The sequence below is a fragment of the Chelonoidis abingdonii genome, chromosome 1, assembly GCF_003597395.2.
Source record: "Chelonoidis abingdonii isolate Lonesome George chromosome 1, CheloAbing_2.0, whole genome shotgun sequence".
NCBI lineage: Eukaryota > Metazoa > Chordata > Testudines > Testudinidae > Chelonoidis > Chelonoidis abingdonii.
This window is the reverse complement of record NC_133769.1, coordinates 154,519,035-154,538,044: the sequence shown is the minus strand read 5'-3', so window position 1 is coordinate 154,538,044 and position 19,010 is coordinate 154,519,035. Positions and strand designations below refer to the sequence as shown.

Sequence of the window (19,010 nt, the reverse complement as noted above, 5' to 3'; positions counted from 1 at the left end):
TCATGGCCTATTCAAAATGATATAGTGGCATCCAAGACCATTTCAGATCTTGAAAGCTATCCTCATCTTTATACTCTAAGGCATTCTCAATAGATAGATTAGGGATAAGCCCCCTTCTCATTCCTGGAGGTCGCTCCATCATGGCAGAGATGAGGCACACTGGTTGGTCACTGTGAAGAAGCTGGAGCTGGAATTCTTCTGCAGACAGAGGATTGTAGAGCTGTCAATCCAAGACCAGCAGTAAATTAAATTGAAGTGGATAAAAGAGAGACTGCTGACAAAGGGAATGCTCAGGGACCTGATATCTACTGTATGCTTGACATGTTATTCCTCTCTTCTCAGGTGCCTATAACCATTTTCTGAAATGCCCATGGTATGTTTGTCAGACTTTGAAGCTTATGCTAAGAAGCATCTGCCCAAGACCACTTGGGACTTTTTCGCAGCTGGAGCTGATGAGTGTTGCACCCGAGATGGCAACCTCCTGGCATATAGAAGGTAAAGAGAACTCTTCTTTTGTGGGACAAAATCTTTTAGGCTATGTTGGGATGTAAGTTCTTGACGTTCTCAGGTGTCTAATACTCTCAACACGTATCCCCTGTATAAATGACCCAGAGCAAAATGCACCTGAGTTACTTACACTGTAGCCTCTGGTGTTGCCCAGCAGATGAAGGTAGGTAGCATGGAGCTCAGGGGACACTGAGGGTGGGAATGGGGAGCAAGGGAGTGGAAGCAAGTGGCATATTGTGTAGGTGAGAGGGTAAAGGGTGGGAGAGGCCATAGGGAATGTGGGGCATTGGGAGTATGGTGTTGGAAAGTATGTAGCACAGAGGTCTGAGACTTGAGGGAAAATTGCATGGATAGTGAGACTGGGCAGTGTTCAGGCTGATGATATGGCTAGAGCAACCTGAAGGTTTTTGATGTAAGTGAAGAGAGGTGGAATCTGACAGCAAGTAGCAAAAGTGCAGATGTGTATGGGATACAGGGAAGGCAAATGCCATGGAGCAAGAAGCATTTGAGTAGGTGGTTTTCATGTTCTAGGATGTTATTCAGACCACTAAGGGGTGGTATCACCACTTTCCCTGCAACTCCAAGTGCTTTAAATGCTCTGTTGCTGAAGCTCTCTGCTGGGGATGCTCACAGTTAGCAACGAACATGCCCTCTGTCTGTTTGCTGTGCAACCCTGATACAGCAGCAGTTTGCCTTCTGCAGCAACACAGTCACTCCCTGGTTTCCACCAGCTTTGGTTGCGCCTGGCAATATGACCCCAGCATCCACCCCATCCCAAATTTTCCTGAAACCAATGTGCTCTGCAATGTCCACCCGTTTCCTGGACCATTCAGAGGAATAAGGTTTTTTTGTTCCTCTAAAGAGACAAAATGCACTTTAACTGGAGTTAATCACTTCAATGCACACACAGCACTGGGATGGTTTACATTAAAAGTAAAACAAATGTATTGACCAAAGGATATAGATTTTAAGTGATACCAAATTGAAAAAAAAGAGAGTTAGAAAGAGTTAAACAAACAAACAAAAGTAAAAATACACTTTCTAGTTAACAAAACTACAGTCTTGGTTCAAAGTAAGATTCTTTCCACTGGCATTTCCTCTTTGTCTTCCTGCAGAATCCACTTCCGGCCACGTATATTGCGGGGTATGTCTGTGATAGACACTAGGACTATGCTTCTAGGTACTGAAATCAGCTTCCCTGTAGGGATTGCTCCCACTGGGTTCCACCGGCTGGCTTGGCCTGATGGAGAGAAGAGTACAGCAAGAGGTACCCTGTTATTTCGTTCCTGTAAAACAACAGAGGCCACATTAAAAGCCTGTGGGAAACCTCGAGCAATTCTGATGGCATTTTAAAGTGTGGGCGACCCCCTGAAAATCCAATCCATAAGAATGATACTGAAGTGCCATGTTTTAGAGCCATAGTCTTTTCCTGACCTCCTACTCCTCTCTCCCTTGCGATGTTCTGGAGACACAAAGCAGTGGGAAAACCACATATGGTCACACTACTGCAGCACTGTAGTTGTCCCCAGCTACCAGAACAGTCTCTTGGGGGCTGCTGTAACTTAGAGAAGACCTGAAGCTATTCCTCCTTGTGCCAGGGACCAAACTGGCCCCAGGATCTGAGGTGGGGTAACATACAGCATTCAGCCGTACAGTCCATACACACTTTATAAAATATGGATGAAAGATCTTGTACTGGGAGTTCTTAGCTGGGCATTACCATTGTACCCAGGCAGAATTGGTGAGGAAGCGTCAACACCTCGTACTGAGGCTTTTGTAAATATCTCCTGCAGCTGCTGAAGCCATGAAAACCTGTTACATCACCAGCACATACTCCACCTGCACTGTGGAGGAGATTGCTGCAGCCGCACCCAATGGCTTCCGATGGTTCCAGCTGTACATTCACCGCAACAGGGCACTCTCGGAGGGGCTGGTCCGACGTGTAGAGGCCGCGGGTTTTCAAGGCCTGGTGCTCACTGCTGATCTTCCCTACCCTGGGAAAAGACGAGATGACATCCGCAACAGCTTCCAGCTCCCACCACACATGACAGTGAAGAACTTTGAAGGAGTCTTTGAGGTTTGGGGAATAATTTTGTGTGTGTGTGTGTAAGAGAGAGAAAGCGCGCACGGACAGATGGGAGCCTCGCTGGCCAGCGACAACCCCTGCCTGCCGATAGTGGTGGAGGAGGCCGAGTGAAGGCAGCTGGCTTAAGCAGTGTTACTGAGCATGCTCAGTACAAGCCAAGCAGCATATCAGGGTGGGGTCATGTGACCACACGTCTCCCTTCCCCCACCCACCCACATGGCTTCTGCCACTGGACTACAAAAGTAGTTCCTAGCCTTTTTGGATACATGTTATTTGTCAAACTCAGGCCTGGTCTACACTTCAAAGATTATAACTACTTCAGTGAGGGGATGTGATGTTGTTACTAGTGTGGATGCAGTTATACCAGCATAATGGTGACTCATACCAGTATAGTTATTTTGCTTTCCATATGGGAATAGCTATATTGGTAGATGCATCTTTATACCAATATAACTGCACCTATTCTGGTGGCTATGCTGTGTGTGGGGTGGGGAGGGGATGGGGGTGGTATTACTGCTTTAACTGTACCAGTATAGTTAAAGTGGTACAATTTTTGTGTATAGACAAGCCCTAAGATCTCAGCTGTGCCAGCCAGTGCTCACTGCCTTTCATTCATCTGTGCCTGCTCTAAATTCTGATGGAGCTTGGGTTGCTCTAAAGCCTGGTCTCACTCTCAGAGTTCCACTGATGGTTACAGCAGTCACAACTGAATGGGAGGTGAGCTCTAAATCCGTGTAATGCCCCTGAAGTCACATTGTTCAACAGCTCAAGTGCCTTTGCAGGAAAGAATTGACAACTGATAGGCATATAGTCCCCTGGTCACACATTTTCCTTTCAAATGGTTGGATGAAAATCTGTTTTGATTTGACCAAATGTTTATAATCATACTCTGTACGCCAGGGCCAGCTCTACTCTTTTCGCCGCCCCAAGCAGCGCGCCGAATTGCCACCGCAGACTATGGAGGCAGTCTGTGTGCCGTTAGGATGGCATGTACATTTCCGTGGCAGCAGCAATTTGGCAGCACCTTCTGTCTTCAGCTAGAAGACAGAAGCTGCGCCGCTGTGGACAGCTGAACATAGAAGCTGCTGCTGCCACAGAAACGCATATGCCACCCTAACAGCACACGGACTGTCCCCGCCGTCCGCAGCAGCAATTCAGAGTGCTGCCTGGGGTCAAAAACACACAGACTGCTGCCCCTTGTAGATTGCCGCCCCAAGCACCTACTTGGAATGCTGGTGTCTGGAACCAGCCCTGCTGTACGCACACAAGAATCTTTTAATAGTGCTCCCCCTGGTTTCTAGTGGCAGATCTGCATGTGCAGCTCTAACACAATTGTGTGTGGGGAGATTTTACTAAAACATTTCGAAACACCAGGCCAGGTTATTGGCTGCTGAGCACCCACTATTTTTTTCCCCAGTGAGTGCTCCAGTGCCGGAGCACCTTCAGAGTCGGCACCTATGCTTCTAAGTAACTTGGCTTAATTCCATTCACTTTTTCAGGCTCTGCATGAGCAAGCAGTCACGGGATACGAGGGAAGTCATGGATTGGCAACTGGCTAAAAGACAGGAAACAAAGGGTAGGAATAAATGGTCAGTTTTCAGAATGGAGAGATGTAAATAGTGGTGTCCCCCAAGGGTCTGTACTGGGCCCAGTCCTATTCAACATATTCATAAATGATCTGGAAAAAGGGGTAAACAGTGAAATGGCAAAATCTGCAGATGATACAAAACTACTCAAGATAGTTAAGTCCCAGGCAGACTGCAAAGAGCTACAAAAGTATCTCTCAAAACTGGGAGATTGGACAACAAAATGGCAGATGAAATTCAGTGTTGATAAATGCAAAGTAATGCACCTTGGAAAACATAATCCCAACTATATATATAAAATGATGGTGTCTAAATTATCTGTTATCACTCAAGAAAGATCTTGGACTCATTGTGGATAGTTCTCTGAAAACATCCACTCAATTTGCAGTGGCAGTCAAAAAAGTGAACAGAATTTTGGGAATCATTAAGAAGGGATAGATAATAAAACAGAAAATATCATATTGCCGCTATATAAATCCATGGTACGCCCATATCTTGAATAAGGTGTGCAGATGTGGTCACCGCATTTCAAAGAAGATATATTGGAACTGGAAAAGGTTCAGAAAAGGGCAACAAAAATGATTAGGGGTATGGAGCATCTGCCATATGAGGAGAGATTAACAAGACTGGGACTTTTCAGCTTGGAAAAAAGATGACTAAGTGGGGGATATGATAGAGATCTATAAAATCACGACTGGTGTAGAGAAAGTAAATAAGGAAGTGTTATTTACTCCTTATCATAACACAAGAACTAGGGGTCACCAAATGAAATTAATAGGCAGCAGATTTAAAACAAACGAAAGGAAGTATTTTTTCACACAACACACAGTCAGCCTGTGGAACTCCTTGCCAGAGGACGTTGTGAAGGCCAAGACTATATCATGGTTCAAATAAGAACTAGGTAAATTCATGGAGGATGGGTCCATCAATAGCTATTAGCCAGAATGGGCAGGGATAGTGTCTCTAGCCTCTTTTTGCCAGAAGCTGAGAATGGGTGACAGGGGATGGATCACTTGATGATTACCTGTTCTGTTCGTTCCTTCTGGGGCACCTGCCATAGGCCACTGTTGGAAGACAGGATACTGGACTAGATAGACCTTTGGTCTGATACAGTATGGACATTCTTATGTTAAACCAGGTATTTAAAGGAGTGCCCCATTCAAAGCACAATATGAGCACTGAATGAGGCACAATTCTGCAGGAGTCCTTGCCTCCTTCAGTGTGCATCTTGAATGGGACAGAGCAATCTATGGTGGGTTAGCCACATCCAATTCCCCCCTGCTCCGCCCCGCCCATTGTTTTCTTTTAAATAAACTAGTAATTCCCTCAAGAAAATGGCACTAAAAGCACACACAAATCAGGAAACACAAAAGTGATGGTTGCTTATTTGAATGTACTGTGATACAGTCTTCTTTTACTAGCTACTCTCTATGGGTCTGGGTGGCACACACTGAATGAGACAAGGAACAGAATGAGTGAGAAATGATCTGTGGATCTGGGCCTGATTTGGGGCCCAATTATTTCAGCACAGCGTAATTCCTGAGTATGCATTATAGTCCGTGCACTTACTCTCCGTCTAAACCAGTGTAACTGACAGTACCTTTAAGGTTAATGGCAGGATGGCTAATATGTAGCAAATAGGCAGGTTGCAACCATCAGAGCTGTATGGCTATGGGTAGCCTTCCCTTTTGTATCTGCTGCTTTCTCATCTTGTTTTGAAATACAGTGAATGGAAAGGAGACCTGCCTTGGCCTCCATCACACCAGACAGTTTACGCTGCTAGCTAAAGAAGCCCAATAGCCTTGTTTGCAGAAAAAGATATTTTGACAACTGCTGTATCAAGGACATATCCCCCCCTGTTTCTGCTCTGCAATGTCCTCATTTGCACTCCTGCCCTCCAATACCTCAGCTTTGACATCTCAGCTTACATCCCTTGGAGACTCTTCTTTCCATATCCATTCCCCATAATAATTGTCGTCCTGCAGGGACACACCCTTTACAAAGCCAATTGATGGAACTGCTATGAAGTCTATTAATGTCTTCTGCGGTAGAGAGAGTTTGAGAGATATTATATTATATTCTATACATGTAATGACATTTCCTTCTACTCCATGGCTGCAGGAAGAGAGTTGTACTGAATATGGCCTCCCGCCTAACTCCATAGACCCTTCTGTAAACTGGAATGACATCTATTGGCTGCAGAGCCTGACTCGCTTGCCTATCATTGTCAAAGGAATTTTGACTAAGGAAGATGCAGATCTGGCAGTGAGACATGGAGTTCAGGGAATTATTGTATCCAACCATGGTGGAAGGCAGCTGGATGGAGGACCCGCCACTGTAAGTGGAAAACCGCAATCTGTTGTCATAGGCATGCACATGTGTCCTGACATAGGTAACTGTGTGCTGACATTCATATACATAGCTGTGGTATACCTGCACATGCATTTGCGCGCTTGTGTGTACTGTAGCAAGGATGAAGTGAAGAGTAGAAAATATATAGATGAGGGTACAATACAGTCTCAACACCTAATTCTGCCGAGACACAAACCCATTGAATTTAGTGGGAACTGCCTGCAAATATTTGCAGCATTAGATATTAATGGAATGGAAATTTATAGTCCCTTAAGCCCCAGAGTAAAGAATTTATTTGGCAGAAATCTCCCTGCTATCCATCTCTACAAATTAATCACTAGGGGTTTGAATGTTTGCATACACCCATGTTTCTTCCGATCTTTTTTCGGTTTCTTTTATCAATGTTATTTTTGCATATTGTCACGTCTATGTTTTATTGTGACCTATTCACTTTACTATTTTTACTGACTTCTCTCATTTGCTTTATAAAATACAAACAATAATCCAAGGAATTCCATGGAAACATTACTTTGATGCAATGACAAGGTAGAAAATTTTATGCATGGAGAATATATGTGATAAGGTTTTCACTACCACCTTAAATCTTTCTGCCCATGCCTGTACTTTCATGATTTTCAAAGTGTGGGGCACACCGCCCTGGAGACACATAACAAGATTTTCAGAGGGCTGAACGTGCTGGGGGTGGGGTGGGAGAGAGAGAAGAGATGAGGCTAGTCCCAGGATCCCTGCACTCCAGGCTCCCTCGTTCCCTTTACCCAGCATGTCCAGTGCTGTGCTGCTATCCTGGTGCCTGCAGACATTAGGCTGCCCCCACTGCCATGAGCTGGTTGGGAGATCTCACCAGATAGTATCTGCCTGGCTGAGAACCCACTTAACCTCTTCTGGGGCAGCCTGAGCACCCTCAGCTTTGAGGCTGTTTGCTGCAGAGACTGAATATAGGAGGTGGGGGAATTGGTGAGAAGACGGTTCTGATAGGGGACCTGGGGTCTGGGCAGGGCCAGCTCCAGCTTTTTTGCCACCCCGAGCAGACCAAACCCCCCCCCAAAAATAGAGATGAGCGGCGGCAGGGAATGAGGGACACACTGCTGAATTCCCACCAAAGACCTGGATGTGCCACCCCAAGCACCTGCTTCCTATGCTAGTGCCTGGAGCCAGCCCTGAGTCTGGGGACTCTGCTGGGACAGGCCAGACAGGGGGAGTTGCTGTGGACAGAGAGCAGGGTCTGGGTAGAAAGAAGGGAAGGAGGTGATAGCACTGCTGGGGAGGCAGGGAAATTCTGCTGCCAACCCAAGGCTGGGTGCTCTGCCAGGGAGATGGGAGCTAGGAAGGGAGCTGTCCAGAACCTGGCTCCAGCCGCCCTTTGAAGGGCCAGATGATGGACGCCCCTTGTCCAGCAGCCCTAGCTTCCCCAACACACTGTGGAGCTGAGAAGCTGTTCCCACACTAAGGACCCTTCACCCAGAGTCAAACCAATGGGCTCCATGCACTCCTTCACCACAGGACTCTGCCACTCTGCTATAGCAACTGAGCCCCCTCTTCAGGGGAAGGGTCCTGGAGCTTGCTGGTCATGTGGGGACTCTTCTGAATTCAGCATCATCTGGGGCCCCTCTGTTCCAAGAGGGAACCCATAAAGCATGAAACACCAAAGGGCATACAGACAAAAAAAACACAAACATAAGAGAACCTCTGTTCTACTAGACTTCCAACCACTGCTTTGGCTCTAGCCATTAGTGCAGGGTTTGTCATGCCTTCTGCTGCCTCAATTAACCAGCAGATATCAAACTTAGAAAACTTCAGGCTCAAACTTTGACAAAATTACAAGCAACTGAAAAGATTACTCTAGGAAATGTAACTAACTATTATAATTACAATATAGAAGGAGAATAGAGAAGGGAAACAGATCAAAAGACCAGAGCCTTCTAAAGATAAGGTTGAGACAGTAGTCAAGGTGATTGGGGGAAAAAATGCCTGTCATCAATTTTTGCCCAAACTTCTTCAATCTCTTCTTATTGGCCCTCCCTCCTTCAGTCCATCCAGAATTTCTATGAATAGAAATTCCATGCTTGAACAATGAGTATAGCAGTATGAATATACTACCAACCATCCAACCAGTATGGTGATTGTGAAATACTCAGTAAGATTAGAGAGGCTACATAAACAGAAAACCTAATAATAATGGAGAATTTCAACTATCCCCCTGTTGACTGGGTACATGTCACCTCAGAAAAGGATGCAGAGATAAAGTTTCTAGATACAGTTTGTAACTGGGCACAGACTCACCCAGCAGCATCCCCTGGGAATTAGCTCTTTCACAGCCTTGGAGCACCCTCTGAAAGCCATCTCACCTTGTTGGGCTCTCATATCCCCCTCAAACCCCAGTGCCCCTTTCCCTTGGGGTGCTGCTTCCTGGCCCTAACCCCACAGTTTCAGTGGGTCTCCCCTGCCCAGGGAACCTCCACCTCCCTATCCCCACCTTGCCTCAGTCTTGGCTACTGCCAGTCCCCATCTGGCCCCCATTCACTGGGGCAGACTGCAGTGTAAATGCCACTCACCACTAGCAAGGAGGATTTGGACCAGCTGCCTCTGCCTATCCCTTTGGGCTTCCCCCTGCAACCCCACTACCTATTCAGCCTTCCACCAGGCCAGAGCTCCCAACTCCCTGGGCCTTCCCTCAGCCCTGCTCCAGCTCAGGTATCCAGGCTTACTCCGCAGCAACCAGGCTCATCTCCCTCCAAAGACAGAGAGACAGCATCTGTCTCAGCTTCTGGCTCAAAGCCTTTTTATAAGGGATGGCTGTGCTCTGTTTGGGGCGTGGCTCCCAGCTGTGCCTACTTCCCCAATCAGCCTGGGAGCTGCGTGCCCCAGCCACAGCCCCCTCTTGAGCTGTTTTAAGCCCCTCGGGTCCAGAGCAAGGAGACCATCCTACTACGCAGTTAATAACTACTTCTTGGAACAGCTAGTCCTGGAACCCATAAGGGGAGAGGCAATTCTTGATTTATTCCTCAGTGGTGCATAGGATCTGATCCAAGATGTGAATATAGCTGAACCACTGGTAATAGCAACCATAATGTAATTAAATTTAACATCTTTATAGGGAGAAAATACCAAAAAACCCCCACCCCAGTAGCATTTAACTTCAAAAAGGGGAACTACAAAAAAAGAGGAAGTTAGTTAAATGGAAATTAAAAGAAACAGTCACAAGTGAGAAATGCCTGCAAGCTGCATGGATGCTTTTTAAAAACAACAAAATAGAGGCTCACACTATATGTATACTGTATGTAAACTGGAAAAGGACCAAGAAAATGCCACCATGGTTAAACAACAGAGTAAAAGAGGAGGCTAGCGAGAATAGGACATCCTTTAAGAATTGGAAGTCAAATCCTTCTGAGGAAAATAGAAAGGAACATAAACTCTGGCAAGTCAAGTGTAAAAATACAATTAGGGAGACCAAAAAAGAATTTGAAGAGCACTTTGCAAAAGACACGAAAACTAAAAGCAACAACATTTTAAGTACATCAGAAGCGGGAAGCCTGTTAAACAATCAGTGGAGCCACTGGATAATGGAGGTGCTAAAGGAGCACTCAAGATAGACAAGGCTGTTGCAGAGAAGCTAATTGAATTCTTTGCATCAATCTTCACTGCAGAGCAGAGGATATGGGGGAGATTCTCATATCCAAACCATTCTTTTTAGGTGACAAATCTGAGGAACTGTCTCTGACTGTGAGAAGTTAATAGAAGAGATTTTGGAGCAATATTGACAGATTAAAAAGTAATAAGTCATCAGCACCAGATGGTATTCACCCAAGAGTTCTGAAGGAACTGAAATAAAAAATTGTAGAACTACTAACTCTGGTATGCAACCTAGCACTTAAATCAGCTTCTGTACCAGATGACTGGAGGAGATCTAATGTAATGCCGATCTTTTAAAAAGTCTCCAGAGGTGATCCTAGCAATTACAGGCCAGTAAGCTTAACTTCAGCACAGGCAGATTTGTTGAAACTATAGCGAAGAACAGAATTATAAGACAGATAGATAAGCATGATATGTTGGGGAAGAGTCAACATGGCTTTTGTGAATTCTTTGAAGGGGTCAACAAGCATGTGGACAAGGCTGATCCAGTGAATATAGAGTAGTTACACTTTCAGTCAACCTTTGACATGCTCCCTCACCAGAGACTCCTAAGTAAAGTAAGCAGTCATGAGTCCTCTCATGGATCAGTAACTGGTTAAAAGATAGAAACAATAGGTGAGAATAAATGGTCAGATTTCACAGTGGAGAGGTAAATAAAACCCTAACCTTTTGTTTGCTGAAAAATTCCCTTTTTTCTCCCTGAGCTTTTTTTTTTTTTACAAATATTTTGTCTTTTATCATTTATTTTCTATTTTCAAAATAAGAAATTTTCAAAAGTGGTTTCTTTTTATATTTTGTTTTTTTTGAGGAAGAATCTTCATGCCATGTGATCAAAAATGCAAATTAAAAATATTTCAGAAATGGAAAACAATTAACAAAAATGTCCCACTATTCACTTCATTTTTTGTGTTTGTTTTGTTTCTTAATCAGCACTAACAAATAAATCAAATAATCACAACATGTTCATGATGCTCGAAAATGGGAGAAACTATTTGGCAAGTAGACTGGAAGACTACTTTTTTTCTTCAATTTAGAAACACATATACAGCATTTTGTATTATGAGGTGCATTGTTTAATTTCAGTTTAAAAGGGCATAAGCAGGTGCAGATCTTACACGTTTGTACCCCCACCCTTCTCTTCTTACATCTTTCTCTGAGAATCAAAGGCTGAGTTCTATGTGGAAGTATCTGTTTCTTTTCAGATTGATGCTCTGATTGAAATTGTAGACGCAGTGCAGGATAGAGCTGAAGTTTATTTGGACGGTGGAATACGAACAGGAAGTGATGTATTAAAGGCACTGGCACTCGGAGCAAAATGTGTCTTCCTTGGAAGGCCAGCTTTATGGGGTCTAACCTACAAGGTGAATGAGGAAATGTGGGGTTTGTACATGCACTCATTCTCATAACCACAAACGTTGGGTTACTGACAGAGCTGGGAGGGATATTTTTTCCAGTAAAAAAATTAAACAAAAATGAAATATTTTTAATTTTCATTGTAAAGTTTCTCTGAAAATTTTCAGGCTTTTGTTTTTTCAATGGAAACCCAAAACATTTACTCAAAACCAAATATTTTGCATAAACAAAATGACATTTTCTATCAATGGACATTTCTCTGGAAATTTTTTCACCAGCTCTAGTTACTAATAAAGGAAGAAGTTGCAGATAAGCAGCATTCACCCTGAGTAAAAGATTCCAACTCTCCAGATGGTAGGTTACCTTGCTCTGTGACCTAACTTTCCCAACTCTTGTGATTTCATGAGGAGTCTTGTGATTATTGAGAATTTCAGGGTTTTTTTAAAAAAGTATATTTATAGCCCTCATGGCTATGAAGAGAGGTATGAAAATGTAAAATCTAAAGACTCAAAAACAAACAAAAAAACCCCAAAATGCATTTATAAAAAAACCTTGACTTTTAAAGCAATCATATGATTTTGAGGGGCCTGCCTCATGATATATAAATGCCCGAGGTTGGCAGTACTGGTGATATAGAGACAAGTCTCCTCATTCAGCTATAAAGTTTAATAGCTCCATATTTAGATACATTTAGGTTCATTTTGCCAAATATTTGTAGCTGCCTAAACTGGTGTCATTTTAGCCTGGTGAAACATTTTGAGGTTAAAGTGCTAGATTTTGAAAGGTGCAGTATTTTGGCACCAAAAGATGGTGCCTAGTGGGATTTTACAAAGTGCTTAAGTCACTTCTGAAAACAGGACTTAGATTCCTAAGTCGCTTAGAGTTTTTTTTTAATTTACCCAGGGTCACCTTACATTTTTAAAAAAGTACCTAACAAACAATCCAAGTTTTTGGTAAAGCATCCATTGTATAGCATGTCATGAAAACTACTGTTTCTAAAACCACTGTTTTCTGCTACCATGCTGAAGTTTAAAAGGGTCTTTTGGGCAGGACCAACCACACTATCTTTCCTTAATGTGCTCAAGCCTGCTACCATTTCTGTTCCAACTATTCTATTAGTATTTGCTGCTCCAACAATACTATCAAACTCAAGCATTCAAAAACATTGAGTAGACCCCAAAAATCATAAGGATGGTTTAAATCATGAGATTTTTTAAAAAAAATCTAGTAACATCTGGGTTATTTTTATTTGTCTTCTGGCTTTTGAACCTTTTGGGTTCAAGTTTTCACAATCATGAGGGCTGGAAACATTTTTTCCTTTAAATGAAATCTAAGATAGTGATTCAGTGTTGTGTTTCTAGCTTCTGGGACTTTCAGAAAAATAGCAGACTTGTGATAAACTTGCAAGAATTGGCAGCACTGCTTCTGTTGCCAGTAAATACTGTCTTAAAGGGATGTGGAAAATGGTGTTGGTAAGCTCCGCACCTCCCTCCCAGACAATGCATAAGAGTAACAGGTGGGATTTTCAGATTTGCCTGAAGGAGGTAAGCACCCAACTCCCAATGAAGGGTAATGTGTGTTGGGTGCCTCGCCTCCCTAAAGTGCTTCTGAAGATCTCACTCAATGTAATTTTGCTAGTGTATGAGACAGAAAATGAAAATGACCATCAACGAAAGAGAGACATTGAGATCACCAAGTATTGTGAAATGTAAAACTGAAATTAGAGAAAACTAATTTTCTCTAATACCTTTCAATTACGGTGATATAGAATAGTATAGAAAATATAGGTGGACAAAATGTTCAAATGGAAATGTGATTTTCTGCACTATTTTTAGAATCCATAACTTTTATCTGAAAAACCTATATCTTCCAAAATGTAAAGTGCTCAAGACTTTATTGAGCACTGCGTGCATGCAAAATTTAAAGTTTTGAAACAAAGGCATTAGAAGAAGTTATCTGAAAGCGCACTAAAAAAACCCTCCAAAAACCAACCCCCCCCACCACCTCACACATCTGGAAAATGTCTGAGGTGAAAAACAGCTCAATTTTCTTTCTTCATTCAGATACAGCACAAAAAGTGAAAATATCTAAATTAACTTAACTTCATGTGAACTAAAATATCCATAAACCTAAGAAGCCATCTGTCTGAGTGTCTAAAGAGTGTCTAAGGCATTGTCCCGACTTTCATAGTAAATGTTTGCTGTGTTGCTCTGTGACTGCATTCCTCTTACCTTCACTGTTTTCTCTGTTTGAATAGGGTGAAGAAGGGCTTCGAGAAGTTTTGCAGATTTTACATGATGAATTTCGTTTGTCAATGGCCCTGGCTGGTAAGATTTTTTTGCTGTTTGATTAGTAATTTATGAGAAGCAGTATTGCCACCTTAGAGTGAGCACAAAGGCACCACATGCAAACAGCTGGATCAGATCAAAGTGAGGGGGTTTGAAAAAGGACCACTCAGGGCAACAAAAATAATTCTATTCACAGGATTTCAGGCTTGTTGCTTTATATGAATGCATCAGAACAGAGTGGGTAGAAAAATTCTCATTGACTAAAATAGGAAGTAAGGCAGGGTACAGCCTGGACAACCCAATTAACCCTATTATGAGGTACAAGCACCTGAAGGATAATAGGGGTTATAAGGAATAGTCAGCATGTATTTGTCAAGAACAAATCATGCCAAATCAACTTAATTTCCTTCTTTGACAGAGTTACTGGCCTAGTGGATGGGAAGAAGTACTAGGCATGATATACCTTGATTTTAGCAAGGCTTTTGACACGGTTCTGAATTCTCATAAACCAACTAGGGAAACGTGGTCTAGATGAAATTACTATAAGGTGGATGCACAACTAGTTGAAGGAATGTACGCAACAAGTACTTATCAATGGCTTGTTGTCCAACTGGGAGGAGACATTTAATGGAATCTCACAGTGGTCAGTCCTGTGTTCAGCACTATTCAATATTTTCATGAATGACTTGGTTAAGGGAGAGGAGAATATGCTTATAAAATGTACAGATGACACCAAGCAGGAAGGGTCGAAAGCAATTTGGAGGACAGGTATAAAATTCAAAATGACCATAACAAATTGGACAATTGAATTCAACAAGATAAAATCCAACAAAGACAAGTACAAAACACTTCACTTAGGAAGGAAAAATCAAATGCACAACCACAAACAATGTAGGTGGACGTAGTGCTGAAACAGATCTGGGGGTCATAGAAGTTCTCAAATTGAATGTAAGTGAATGAGTTGCCAATGGGATGTATCTGCAAAAAGGGCTAATATTATTCTGGGATGTATTAACAGGACTTTGTATGTAAAACACAGGAGATAGTTGTTCTGCACTACTCAGCACTGGTGTGGTCCCAGCTGGAGTCCTATGTCCGTTTCTGGGCACCACACTTTAGAAAAGATTGGACGAAGTGGAAAGAGTACAGAGGAGAGCAACAAAAATGGTAAAAGGTTTAGAAAACCTGACCAGTGAGGAAAGGTTAAAAAACCTGGGTTTATTTAGTTTGGAAAAGAGAAGACTAAGGGGGGACTTAATAACAGTCTTCCAATATGTTAATGGCTGTTATAAAGAGGATGGTGATCAATGTTTTCCATGTCCACTGACAGTAGCACAAGATGTGGTTGGCTTCATCTGCAGCAAGGCAGATTTAGGTTAGATATTAGGAAAAACTTTCTAACTCTAAGGGTAGTTAAGATCTGGAACAGGCTTCCAAGGGAGTATGTGGTCCCCATCATTGGAAGCTTTTAAAAATAAGTAGGAGAAACACCTGGCAGGGATGGTCTAGGTTTACTTGGCCCTGCAACAGTGTAGGGGACTGGGCTGGATGACCATTCAAGGTCCCTTCCAGTCCTCCATTTCTGTGATTCTAAGACCACTGTACTACGAGGGTATAGAAGGTTAGATCAGGGAACTGGGGATCAGGATTAAAGCGTTAGAACTGTGCTGGTTTCAGTTGTTAGGGTTCATGAAAACCCTCTTTCATTTTTGCTTCATATGGGTTCACACACTTCGTTTTGTGAGAAAGTGGGCTGAAACTACTTTTTTACCTGGTTTGGGTAAAAACCATGCAAAACCACTGACCAGGGCTAAATAAAAATTGGAATTTCCATCCATTCTGATATTTCAACACTTAGTTTAATCCTAAATTGGAATGCACTGTAGTTCACTAGTACCCTAGCTCAGGAGGCAGCAGTGTATATTGCAGTGCTGATGGTGTTGGCTGTTGCAATTGCATATAATATGATTTACTTTTATCTTTTTCCTTTAAAAAAACAAAGAATTCACAACCTAAAAGCTACATTCAAAGTAAATTATGGAGATTTCAAAGTCAAGCTCTTGAAAGTTAGGAAATGCCAGAATTAAGGATGTCTGTGTTACCTTAATTTGGCCCCCTGTGTGTATGCATTCTGATAGTCTTTAACTACCTCATCACAGACTGTACTATTTTTTCCACAGGATCCTTGTCTCATTCAGTGCACAGCATGGACGGTGCTGAGAGAATGTGACAGCTGCTCAATACTTTTTTTAATGATCTCTGGTCAATGTGTGGCCCCAGACCTTGTTTACTGCACACCGTCCGAACCCCGGACTGGACACATAATTATTTGTTTCCTCGCGGACTTTTCTGTGGCACTCACCATTGTAGTGTTGGAATGTTTCAAAAACATTAATTTCCCTGTAAAAGAAGAAAATACCAACACCTCCACTTTACACATGGGAAAACACATTGAAACTTTGGCAAAGACTAGAAATCCGTGATCATTCCACCAGAGCACACAACCTTACTGCCAAAAAGATTGAGCATCTACCACTTTCATTAACATCAGTTGCAGTCATGAATGCTCAGGAGTTTGAAAATCATGCCCCAGGATCTCAAGTTAGGCTTGCTGAAAATAAGAGACACACCATGATTGGCCACCTGCAAAATTTTTAGTTTAAGTCATTTGCACAGCATTATATCGGAAGTTGCCAATTAGCCAGGGATAAAAATTCAGATCTGGGCTGCATTCAACTGTCTTAACTATGAGACCTTTCTTTCCTTGCCTGCATGTGTTTGCCTCTGCTCCATCCATCCTGTGCACTGAGTGAGGCATTTTTGCCTATGGAAATAATAGTATGTGATCACATAATTAAAGACTGTATCATAATGCGTGTGCCCCAGGGGGCCAAAATTTAAATTATGCGGTCAGTCTTAATTCTGGCATTTCCTAACTTTTATATGTTTTATTTTTGCAAACTTAATATTATTTATAAAGTAGGTTTTTGGTATGTAATTATTATTTATGGTACATTAGTGTCTAGAATCCTCAACTTGCTAGGTGCTGTACATACACTTAGAAAAATCTGGTGAGTTTACAAGCTAAAACAAGAGTTTTATTGTTCCTGTTTTATAGATGGAGAACTGAGACAGATTAAGTGGCTTGCTCCTGGTCACGCAGGAAGTCTGTAGCACAGCCAAGAATATAACCCAGACCTCCCAAGACTTAGCTCAGTGCCTTAACCATAGACCATTCTTTCTCTCAGTAGTCATTTTTACCCCTGTATTTTATTTCAGGCTGTCACAATGTCTCAGAAATCGACCTAAACCTGGTTCAGTTCTCCAGGTTGTAAATGGCTCAAGCAATGCCCACTAACCAGACAAATGGAAGCAGCTCCTGATAACTATCAAACCCTTGAGTGTCCTCCGTAACAGACTCCCAACTGTTCCACTGTCCCCCAACAAGCACCCCAGTCCCTTTAAGCTGTTGAATTCTCCCCCTCAAAACAAGTGAAACTATCAGGATCTGTAAGGGTATGGCTACACTACGGGATTATTCCGATTTTACAGAAATTGGTTATTTAAAACAGATTGTATAAAGTCGAGTACATGTGGCCACACTAAGCACATTAATTCGGCGGTGTGCGTCCATGTACCGAGGCTAGTGTCAATTTCTGGAGCATTGCACTGTGAGTAACTATCCCATAGCTATCCCATAGTTCCCACAAAGTCTCCCTCAGCCGCCCATTGAATTCTGGATTGAGATCCCAGTGCCTGAGAGGACAAAAAACATGTTCGCAGGTGTTGTGGGTACAGCCTCGCCCCTGCCTCACCCCTCCCTCCGGCAAATCAGACAAACCGTTTTGCACTTTTTTTCTGGTGAACTGTGCCGACCCATCTACGCAAGCATGGACCCGCTCAATCAAGACAGCAATCGTGGAAGTTGTAAAACATACTTTGCACATTCTCGTGCAGTCAAATGCTGAACCAGGACCTGCAAAACCAGTCAAGGAGGAGGCAGCTACGGCAGCACGGCAACAAGAGTGATGAGGACATGGACACAGAATCTCTCAAACTGCGGTCCCTGTGACTTTGGAGATCTTGCTCGGTAAAGGCAGTTTCTAAGCGACTGAATGCGATTTGGGGCCCCTGGGAAACAAGCACAGAACTGGTAGGACTGCATAGTGTTGCAGGTGTGGATGAATTCCCAGTGGCTGCGAAACTTTTCTCCACACCTGCAACACATTTTCACCATGGAACTTGTGACCTGCTTTCCCACTGCCCTGAAATGCCCCAATTACCAAATGAAGCACCCTCACAGTTCTGAGAAGCGAGTGGCGATAGCCCTCTGGAAGCTTGCAATGCTAGACAGCTACTGTCAGATCGGGAATCAAATTTGGAGTCGGGGAAATCTACTGTGGCTGCTGTGATGCAAGTAGCAAGCAATATTAAGCTGCTTGCTACGAAAGGTTGAACCCGGGAATATGCCAGACTGCATAGTGGATGGCTTTGCTGGCAATGGGAATACGCTAACGTGGGGCGATAGAGGTGAACTTATATACTCCTATCTTGGACGAACAAACCAGGGACCCAGGTACAATAACCGCCAAGGTGGTCTTTTCCATGGTGGCTGCAAGCACTTGTGGATCACAAGGGAATTCACACAACATCCATGGATGCGCCGGGAAGGGTCAGACGCTCGGCGTCTCTCAAGGAACACTACTCTGTTAAATGGCTGCGCAAGGGAATTACTTCCAACCAGAGAAATAAAGTTGGGGATGTTGAATGTCTTAGTTATACGCTGGTGACACATGCCTACCCCTTGATGCCATGGTCATTGAAACCATACACCGGCAGCCTGGACAGTAGCCCAGGAGTTGTTCATACATACAGGCTGAGCAAGTGCAGGATTATGTGGTAGAATGAGTGCTATTGGCTGTTTAAGAGGCTTCGCTGGCGCCATTACAGACTCGCTCCAGACCTCAGCCAAAACCATGCTCCCGTTGTTTATTGCTGCTATGCTGTGTCTCCACAATCTCTGTGAGAGTAAGGGGATGACGCTTTATGGGCGGGTTGGGAGGCTGAGGCAAATCACCTGGCCACTGATTACGCGCAGCCAGACACCAGGGCTATTAGAAGAGCACACCAGGAAGCGATGTGCATCAGAGAAGCTTTAAAAACCAGTTTCATCATGGGCCAGGGTAC

General features: G+C 43.3%; 1 protein-coding gene across 4 annotated transcripts; it reads left to right on the top strand.

Annotated features, from left to right (window-relative positions):
* Positions 1-364: 364 nt before the first annotated feature.
* On the top strand, positions 365-17,158 carry HAO2 (hydroxyacid oxidase 2). 4 transcript variants are annotated; one of them, XM_032768244.1, is made up of 8 exons: positions 365-495; positions 1,623-1,774; positions 2,301-2,584; positions 3,089-3,097; positions 6,307-6,516; positions 11,385-11,543; positions 13,793-13,862; positions 17,103-17,158. In XM_032768244.1, the coding sequence occupies exons 1-8, from the start codon at positions 365-367 to the stop codon at positions 17,156-17,158; spliced, it is 1,071 nt and encodes a 356-aa protein (XP_032624135.1). The 4 variants fall into 4 exon arrangements, with proteins under 4 accessions (XP_032624135.1, XP_032624134.1, XP_032624133.1 ...); XM_032768243.1 differs by lacking the exon at positions 3,089-3,097; XM_032768242.1 differs by lacking the exon at positions 3,089-3,097 and having other exon boundaries at positions 6,301-6,516.
* The last annotated feature ends 1,852 nt before the right edge of the window (positions 17,159-19,010 follow it).

Bases quoted from the DNA above. Each gene is read 5' to 3' on its own strand.
- HAO2 (XM_032768244.1), top strand. From the start codon at position 365: ATGCCCATGGTATGTTTGTCAGACTTTGAAGCTTATGCTAAGAAGCAT. The intron at 1,775-2,300 runs GTACCCTGTTAT...TATCTCCTGCAG, and splicing joins AGAGAAGAGTACAGCAAGAG to CTGCTGAAGCCATGAAAACC. The intron at 11,544-13,792 runs GTGAATGAGGAA...CTGTTTGAATAG, and splicing joins TATGGGGTCTAACCTACAAG to GGTGAAGAAGGGCTTCGAGA.